The 10,060-nt window shown below is 35.7% G+C and overlaps 1 protein-coding gene across 1 annotated transcript; it reads left to right on the top strand.

Annotated features, from left to right (window-relative positions):
* The first annotated feature begins 1,514 nt into the window (after nucleotides 1–1,514).
* LOC121247251 (1-aminocyclopropane-1-carboxylate synthase 1-like) lies at nucleotides 1,515–5,335 on the top strand. Its single transcript, XM_041145627.1, has 4 exons — nucleotides 1,515–1,682; nucleotides 1,789–1,920; nucleotides 2,032–2,192; nucleotides 4,468–5,335. The coding sequence occupies exons 1-4, from the start codon at nucleotides 1,515–1,517 to the stop codon at nucleotides 5,333–5,335; spliced, it is 1,329 nt and encodes a 442-aa protein (XP_041001561.1).
* Nucleotides 5,336–10,060: the final 4,725 nt, after the last annotated feature.

Genomic DNA, 10,060 nt, shown 5'->3' with positions numbered 1-10,060 from the left:
TTTACTTTTTTTTTTTTTTTTTTTAAAGAATAGGCAAAACTTACACAGTAAAATTTTGAAAATATCATTTATCAATTGAGGAGAGGATGTAGCACGAGTACTTGGTTCCGACAAAGAACAAAATTTTTTTATTTGTTTTTTATTTATTTTTTCATTCATTTTTTATATTATTAAATATTTATAAAAAAGATAAAAATTTACAAAATCATTAAAAAAAATTTCTTTAATCAATAATTAAAAAAATTAAAAAAAATTTATTTTTTGCATCGGGACAAATCCGATCCTCGGGACACTTTATCGGATGATTTAAGGGCTGATTTGGTTATATAAAACCAAACCAAACCATCTCATCTCATCTCATATAATCATTACAAGTTTTTTAAATTCTCACATAAACTATAATAAACAATATTTCAACAAATTTTTAAATCTCAAAACAACAATAATATTAAAAATTTATATTATAATAATATTTTATTCAACTTTCAACAAAACATCTCATGTCATCTCATTTAAACTACGTAACCAAACAAAGCCTTAGCATTTCTTTTCTTAATTTTGGTAGCGATAGTTGGAGTCAGTGAAACATGAGCTTTGACGACATAAGGATTTGGCACAAGATAGTGCTGTATGTGGGGACCACGTCCCACCCAAACATTGTTTGTGAATAGTAGTGAAAAAATAATAATAGAATATTGAATAGTAATAAAAAGTAGATGAAAAATAATAATAAAGTAAGAAATAGTAATAAGAGTATTTGAGAGTAGTTGAGATACTCTTGGCTGCCAAACCTCAACATGACTCAACATGAGCTTTGACGACATAAGGATTTGGCACAAGATAGTGCTGTATGTGGGGACCACGTCCCACCCAAACATTGTTTGTGAATAGTAGTGAAAAAATAATAATAGAATATTGAATAGTAATAAAATAGATAAAAAATAATAATAAAATAAAAAATAGTAGTGAGAATATTTGAGATACTCTTGGCTGCCAAATCTCAATATGACTAACATCAGCTTTGACGACATAAGGATTTGGCACAAGACAGTGCTGTATGTGGGGTCCACGCACACATGGAAGGGGAAATGGAAGTTTGGCTCAGGTTGGATCTCAAGACCGATCGAGCACGTGGGATTAGAACTTGATATGATCATTAGGAACGTCACGCAAGCCATGATTTTGACCAAATCAAGCCAACACTGTGTTATAAGGGGATTATCAGGTTTCCAAGCATAATTTGATAAAAAATTTGAAGATGACTTTTCTCTCTTCGATCGTTCCCTCTCTTGATGATTTCAAATTTATCCATTAACTCCTCTGCAGACTGCCTATTATATATAAATACCCACATATTCTCTCCGTTCGTTTCTCACAGCTAGCTACCACTGCTCTCTCTCTCTCTCTCTCTCTCTCTCTCTCTCTCTCTCTCTCTATAAATATATAGGTAGACGATTCAGTACGTACTAGTTACTACCATTCCGGAGTACTAAGCTTCTGGAAAAACACTGAAAATGGAGTTGAGTAAGAATCCCGGCCAGCTTTTGTCTAGTATCGCAACCAATGAGCGACATGGAGAGAACTCTCCTTACTTCGATGGATGGAAAGCATATGAGGAGAACCCTTATCACCCCATAAAAAATAAGGATGGAGTCATCCAGATGGGTCTTGCAGAAAATCAGGTTTAATTTGGCATCAAGCTACGCCCATTTGTTACTTTTATTTCATTCAAAGTAGTGTAAAAAAACTGAATGTTTTTATTATTAATTCGTTTTGATATTGTTCCAGATGTGCTTTGATTTGATTGAGGAGTGGATTAAGAAAAATCCCAAGGCTTCCATCTGCACAGCTGAAGGAGTCGACGAGTTCAAGAATATTGCCATTTTTCAGGATTACCATGGCTTGCCGGAGTTCAGACAAGTATATATAAACTTATTCCTTAACTTTGTAGTAATTCTAGCTAGCAGCATTAATGGAACTTCAAAATAAGACGTGTGCATGCATGCATGTATTTTTACTGCTTAACTTCAGGCCTTGGCGAGCTTTATGAGGAGAGTAAGAGGTGGTAGGGTTAGGTTTGATCCAGACCGCATAGTCATGAGCGGTGGAGCTACAGGAGCTAACGAGCTAATCATGTTCTGTTTGGCTGATCCTGGCGATGCTTTTCTTGTACCCTCACCTTATTATCCAGCGTAAGGACATCTCGATCTGATCTCTCTTGCACTGATTTCATGTTTCATTTTCATTGTTAAGTCCAAAAACAGATCAAAAAAAGGTGTTCGTGGTTTTTGATATATAGAGGGAAAAAACTACTACTACTACTACTATATATATATATATATATATATATATATCATTTTTTTCCTTTACTCTATATATCAGTTACTAATTTAATACACACACACACACACACAATGAGATATGATACTAATGATGGCTTCAGATTTCATAGAAATCCCGTAAGGGCAGGAAAAAAATGATATATATGAGAAGTAGTGGAAGACATGCTTCTTTTATCTCTTTGTTTCCAACTTTTTAAAAGCTTTAAGATGTTTTAATAAAAAAAAAAAACTTAAAATAATTTTTTTAAAGAAATTTGTAGTCTGATCTTAACCTATCGAAAAACGAATAAAGAGGGTTTTGTAATAAAAAAGTATTAGATGTGAATGTTCTGAATCCCAAACGTGTTTTATTCTCCATAAATCATATATATGCTCATTGATTCATCATGTAAATTCAAATTTTTTAATTTGATTTATTATGTTTTACTTACTTTTAAAATAGTGTTGAATATCATGATATGACTTTTCACGAGTCATTTTCTTTGCCTTTTATTTTAAAAAATTAAGTTGAACAATATAAACAAACCAAAAACTTTATATCATAAACATTGTTAAGACTAGCCCAGTTTGGATACACAAAACTATCTTATCTCATCTCATCATTACAATTTTTTCAAACTCCCATACAAAATATAATAAACAATTCAACTTTTTCAAATCTCAAAATAAAAATAATACTAAAAAATTATATTATAACAATATTTTATTTAAATTTTAACAAAATATCTCATCTCATTTGAATTGCGTAACCAAACGAACCAATTTCGAAATAAAAATAAATTGAACAAACTTTTTCTGCTCCTAATATTGTTAAAATTATAAAATTTTGAAGCAAAATAAATAACAAATTTTGCATAAATTATTTGCCAATCTATATTGAGAAGGAACGTGATAATTAATTATCTTTATTGAGATCAATTGGCATGCTAAATGTTTTAATTTTTTATTTTACGTTCAAGCTTGAAACTTTCTATATACTTATGCATGCTTTTAACTGATCTTCATTTTTGTTACATACAAATTTTTATATATCCTTAAGCCCCCCTCTACATAAATCATGGCTTCGTCTCTATGGCTCATTGTTTCCGGCCCTTATACAACTGCAAGAGTTGTAAGAAGATCAATTCAAATTCGAAAGTATCCAAGTGATCATGATCTTGAGAAAGTGCTGGTATATATATATATATATTGATCTGAACGTATAAATTACAAACTGGGATTTTGCATATGCCTCGTCAATCGAGGCTAGGTGGTAAATTGATCTTGATCATGGCCCGTTGCACCAAATTAAGGTTTTTGGTTCAAATTTGTTTTCATCACACAATTAATTTACTGACAAGAAGGGCGGTCAATTAATGTACATATATATATATATATATATATATATATATATGCAGCATGTTCATTACAATCATGTTATATATGTTTCATCACATGACAATTTGCTATATATTTGGAACTCAGAAACAATATTGCATGGTTTGATTCAAAAACCTCGTACGTAGGTCAATCATATATCTAGCTAGCTAGTCTAATATTAGTCATTATAAGAACAGTACATGATGATCAAGTAAATCACATATATTATATATAATCTTTTAGACTCATCTATATAATAACTAATTTATTTATTCAACCCTAGCAGTTGACCTAAAATTGATGTTGGACTAAATTTCTCTAAGTCTACATGAGGAAGGCAATCACAGTACGAGAATTCATGAAATCAACTAGCTTAGCTGGATTTTTAGACAATTTCCACCCATCGTACGTCATCATGTCCTCAACATTCCATATTGTCTAAAAAAGTCTAAACTTAAGTGCGGTTTGTTTTGTCTTGTTTTTTTTTTTTTTTTTTTTTTTTTTTCTACTTGGACAGCAAAAAGAATATTGGAAATAGATACAAGACTATATAGCACGCCGGTGGGTCAAAAAAGAGCACTTTTATAAGCTGATGATCATGATGTTCTAAATATATTATATAATACTTCTCTTGCAGTAAATGTTGATAATTAATTATTAGATCTAGATGGATTAATTTAATTCTTTTGAAGCTTAAGCTAAATGTAACGTTTCATCTTTTTAATGAATTTTACTGATCACACGTACAATTCTTTTTTGGTTGCAGATTTGACCGAGACATGGGGTGGCGAACTGGGGTGCAGATTCTTCCTGTTGACTGTGATAGCTCCAATGGTTTCCTGATAACAAAAGCAGCATTAGAAGCAGCATATGAGAAGGCCATTGAAGACAACATCAAGATAAAGGGCTTGCTCCTGGCAAATCCATCAAACCCTTTGGGAACCCTTTTAGACAGAGAGACATTAACAAGCCTGGTGAGCTTTGTGAATGAAAAGAATATCCATTTAGTTTGCGACGAAATATATGCAGCCACAGTCTTCAAATCTCCAAGTTTCATAAGCGTTTCTGAGATCATAGAAGAGATGGGATCTGAAATATGCAACCGTGATCTCATTCACATTGTTTATAGCCTCTCCAAGGACATGGGCCTCCCCGGCTTTAGGGTGGGCATAGTTTACTCCTACAATGATGCAGTGGTGAGCTGTGGCCGCAAAATGTCAAGCTTTGGATTGGTTTCTTCTCAAACTCAACATCTGCTTGCTTCAATGCTTTTGGACGAGGAGTTTGTTGGGAACTTTCTCGAGGAGAGTTCGAGGAGGCTAGCGAAGAGGCATGAAATGTTCATAAAGGGACTTGAGCAGGCGGGGATTACATGCTTAAAAAGCAATGCTGGCCTTTTTGTTTGGATGGATTTGCGCCGGCTCCTTAAAGAGCAAACAGCGGAGGCTGAGATTGTGCTGTGGCGCGTAATCATCAACGAGGTGAAGCTCAATGTTTCCCCAGGCTCTTCTTTCCATTGCACAGAGCCCGGTTGGTTTAGGGTTTGCTTTGCAAATATGGACGATCACACAGTAGACGTTGCACTCAAAAGACTCCATGCATTTGTTCGTCAAGAAAAAGCTGGAGGAAATTAAAAGGTGCAGGTTGCCGGGCAAATTAAGTACTATCTAGCTAGCAGTACTAAACGTTTGCGAAACCACAAGCTTCAGCGTAGCTTCTCCTTCAAAAGATGCGATATATAAGAGTGTACATGATGTACGTACGTTATTTCACCGCACACGATGTCCCTTCACTCCCCAGTACTTTCTCTGATCTCAGTATTACCGCTGGTTCGAGCTGCAAGGACTTAGCGATGGGAATTATATTTCGATATTCTAACAAAGGATCGTTTCTACTTTCGATCAACAAAAGTTGGAGGAGAGGATCCTTTGATAGAATTAACGTCATATAGTACTAGTTATAGTTTGATATAATTATTCATGATCAAATTAATTGATCTTATAGTAAGATATATATAATTGATTGATTGATATATTATGGCTAGCTGTACTACGTTAGAAGTATATAAATTAAGCTGCTATATATTTATAATTTTTTCCGGTCACATGGTGCGGATAATGTAAGTTTTTCAGGGGACAAGATTAATTATGTTTGGTTTATTCATTATAATGATCATGAAATATTTGGGATTTCAATGCAAAATTTCAATAAACTGTTTCATTCATGAATATATATATATATATATATATATATATATATATTAGGTCATCATGATCATCACTACCGTGAGAATTATCCGTTTTCAGTCGGCAAAATATTGTTAATTAATCATAAATGCATGCAAACTATTTTCAAAATGTATAGGACTAGCTAGCAAATTAATTATCTCCACTACTTAAATGTATATTATATTAGGGTTGTGGTAATTAAATGCCAATAATTTAACACGACGGCATTAGATAATATATATATATATATATATATATATATATATATATAATATTATCGATCTTCACTATATATCATGACGACCGAGTTAATTCGAGAGAAATTAATTTAACTCATCCGCGAACGTACGAGCTAGCTAGCTAGCCGGCCAATATTGGATGGCCATGATATTGTTGATACATAGCTAGCTAGCTACCACACTTCTTAATAGTTTTTCAATTTGAACAGATCATGCATGACACACACACACACACATATAGTAGTACTTGTCCAAAATGCCCACCATCCTAATTTAATTAAACGAGAAGTTTTATATTGCATTCCCTAACTAATTAAGTTCTACTTCCACTACTTACCTACTCTTTTTGTTTGCAACTCAAGCTCGAATGATTAAGTACTATCAAATTGTATTCAATTTACATCCCGAATTGGTAATTTGTATCGTCATTTAGATTTCATTTAGATCGCAAAAAAAGACGTGACATAACCCGAACAAATATCAGTCCTGATCAAAATCATAATAATGAAGTTTAGAGTACAAGTTTAGATGGTACAAGTTCATGTAAAAAAAATGAAGTTTAGACTAGTACTGCAAATTAAGGATTATATATACTAAGGCCCAGTTTGTATTCGCAAGTCATCTCAACTCATTTCAACTCATCTTAACTCATCTCACTACTATTCATTATTATTCATCAACTTTAACTCACAAATCTCACTATTATTCACAACTCATCTCACTACTATTCACAACCCATCTCAACTCATCTCAACTCATTTTCGAATCCAAACGATACCTTTTGAGGAAAAAAAAAGTAAAAAAATGATCAGTATCATGTAGTAGTTTGGAGTGCAAAATCATCATGAGAAAAATTATCATAGTGTTTACAATTTTCGTTTACAAATTATTATTAAAGCTTGTCTTTATCTAGACAAAAGGAGATCTTAATTTTGACATGTTATATATATATATATATTGTTGCTAGCTATAATAATTAAAGGGGTTGGCGTTTTGGCTTTCGCCAAAATGGGTCGTGTATATATGGTGGACAACGTACATTTAATTGGCGTGGATCTCCTAGACTATAGATGCTTAAGAAAGGGGCTGACGTGGCGTACTTCTAATTTTCTATCGAGATTGGGGCGACGCTAAGGTTTCTCTATGGCGATCAGCGCCGTCCTGCTAGGTCAGACGGTAGGACTCGCCTTCCGGAGCAGATTCTTGATTAGTAGAAAGCGTCGATTGGAGTGGGGACGTCGTCTAGACGAAATTTTTCAGATATAGTGGTCAATAGGCCGTGACGTCTGGTGAGTTGTATGAAGTGATGTCGGGAAAGCTTGTGAGTCCTCATAAATCCTCCATTTTTTTCTCCTTTAATTTCTCTTATGCTAGGAAGTTGGTGGTAAAGAGGCTAATAGGATTTGCGCAGGGTGAGTGACCGTGCTCTTACTTGGGGGTGTCTTTGCATGTGGGTAGAGCTACAATTCACATGTTTGATTTTTTGATGGCCAAGATTTAAAAAAAGCTAGCGGGATGGAAGAGCATGTTATTGTCTTTTGGTGGGAAAATAGTATTGATAAAGCATGTCTTAAATAGTACCGATTCACTTGATGTCAGGTTATTGTCTTTTGGTGGGAAAATAGTATTGATAAAGCATGTCTTAAATACTACCGATTCACTTGATGTCAGTTATGTATTTGCCAAAAGGGGTGCTTAAGGGCATTCAATCAATTTTTTCTAGTTTCAAATTGTGATCTAGTGAAGAGTGAAAGAGGCGTAAATGGGTTTCGTGGAGAAATATTTGTTTACCAGCAGAGGAGGGTGGGCTGGGTATTCGGGATCTTTCAGGAACCAAAAGTCTTTATTGATGAAATTTGCTTGGAAATTAATTTCTGGTGATTCTCTATGGTCGAATTGTTTTAAACAAAAATATGTGAGATCTTCACATTTGGTGATGGTTATGGCGATTGATAAAGGCTCACGGTTTTGGAAAAGTATTATGCGTGTTTTGCCAATTGTTTAACAGAATACTGGGTGGTTGATTTGTGAAGGAAGGGTTAGTTTTTGGTTTGATAATTGATTGGGAAATGGTATTTTGGCGGATAAACATAATCATATATTGGAACCCGGGCTTCAAGTTTGTGGCGCCCCCGACCCCTATGTACGGAAACTCTGGGATCGAGATGCTAGGATGATGACAACTCAGTCACGCATCCCAACGATAGTGCCAAGTGTGTGTATATGCACCAGTGTACAATAAATAACGCAGCGGATAATTTAAGTAAGTCAACTAAGTATTAGAATTTTTAATACAAACTAACATAAGTAAAATGATTAAAAAGAATTATACAGTCATCCCAAAATAAAATATAATATAAGTCCAAATATAAAAAGAGTGATCCCATATCACTCCTCGGGCGGAGTTGAATCCTCAGGCTCACCCTCAGCTTCATCAGCATCGAAACTTGCGTTACCATAAAACAGTACCGCAATTAAGTATAAACCAAACAACCACAAGATAAAAGTATATTAATGCAACTAACATGCATGCATATGATGAAATATACGTTAGACCCAAAATATCATTTTTTCCAAAAATAAATATTTTCCAACACAAGCCAAAATCTCATTTTGGCCCAAAAATAATAATTCGTCATTTTCTCAGAAAATGACCCACACAAAATCCTTTTATCCAACACGCGCTATTTTTCCAGAAAATAGCTCAAATAACCATTTATCCAAGAACTCGCCATTTTTTCAGAAAATGACCCATTAACCAATTTTACTGTATGCATCATGATCTCCCCTAGAGACCATCTGCATTCTGCATACCCTGGCTCCCTTCGCCACACCACTGGTAACGACCATGCATGTGACTTTGCAACAAGCGATGCCCAGTTCCACGCCCAGCATGTTCGTGGCCAAGCATCCCCTAACCCCCGCCAGCAGAAGGGCCACGGAGTCAGCACGAGAGCGTTACCATCCCGTCCGATCCCGTTGTCACCCAACGACAACCTAGGGGATGTCATTCAGTATATTCCGCTCTCGAGTGACCAAATGAGCTCCACCGAGATAATGCCCAATCTCGGCTTGGGGTCATGATACGCACGCACCCAAAAATCCTTTATCACATGAAAACCTAGTTTTCAATAAACACATGAGCATGAATGTAATTACACGAAAACCCAGTTTCATTTACAAACATGATCATGCGTGCAAATATGCAATGTACATGAAACGTCTCAATATTCAACATCCAACAATTCATAACACAGTCCAAGACACACAAATAACTCCATCCTCCAATCCATCCGACCCCCTTACTCCTCGGACTCAGTCCGGCATAACTAACCAGTTCACAGTAGAATGAGTTAGTGCAAAAATACATTTAAATCACAAAAGTTCTTTGGAAAAATACTTACAGCGCTTTATTATAATTTTTGAAGGATTACGGAGGTGCAAGAAGTGGCGGCACAACAACGTAACAGTGCAAAATGCACTGTGGCCGTGGGTCTCAAAATGCAAGATTTCGAACGGGGACAAACGAAGACTTGAGATTGCTAGGGAATGCTTAGGGATGTCGGTGAAGCCAATGGTGGTGGTGGTTGGCCGTGGGTGGCGGCGTAGAGGGCGGTTGGAGGCCAAAATGTTCAAAATGGAAATGTTGATGGTGGGGCTTCACCGGTGGCAGATCGGAGCTGGGATGGGTGGTTTGGGTTGCTAGAAGGTCAAGGAAGATGTGGTGAAGAGATGGTGGCCTGAGGTGGCGCGACGACGACGCTGGAGAAAATGGTGGCTGCGACTTTACGTCATGCGTGGAGGAGAATGCCGGCTCGAGAGGGGCTGGAAATCGGAGGATGAGGTCGCCGACCGATGAGGAAGAGAATGGGAGGGGCGGTGAGGCACACGG

Source organism: Juglans microcarpa x Juglans regia, chromosome 1S, assembly GCF_004785595.1.
Source record: "Juglans microcarpa x Juglans regia isolate MS1-56 chromosome 1S, Jm3101_v1.0, whole genome shotgun sequence".
Taxonomy (NCBI): Eukaryota; Viridiplantae; Streptophyta; class Magnoliopsida; order Fagales; family Juglandaceae; genus Juglans; species Juglans microcarpa x Juglans regia.
This window is presented reverse-complemented; position numbering and strand designations above follow the sequence as displayed.

Excerpts from the sequence above, each read along its gene's own strand:
- LOC121247251 (XM_041145627.1), top strand. The coding sequence starts at position 1,515 with ATGGAGTTGAGTAAGAATCCCGGCCAGCTTTTGTCTAGTATCGCAACC. Across the intron at positions 1,921-2,031 it reads GCTTGCCGGAGTTCAGACAA|GCCTTGGCGAGCTTTATGAG; the intron begins GTATATATAAAC and ends GCTTAACTTCAG. Across the intron at positions 2,193-4,467 it reads CCCTCACCTTATTATCCAGC|ATTTGACCGAGACATGGGGT; the intron begins GTAAGGACATCT and ends TTTTGGTTGCAG.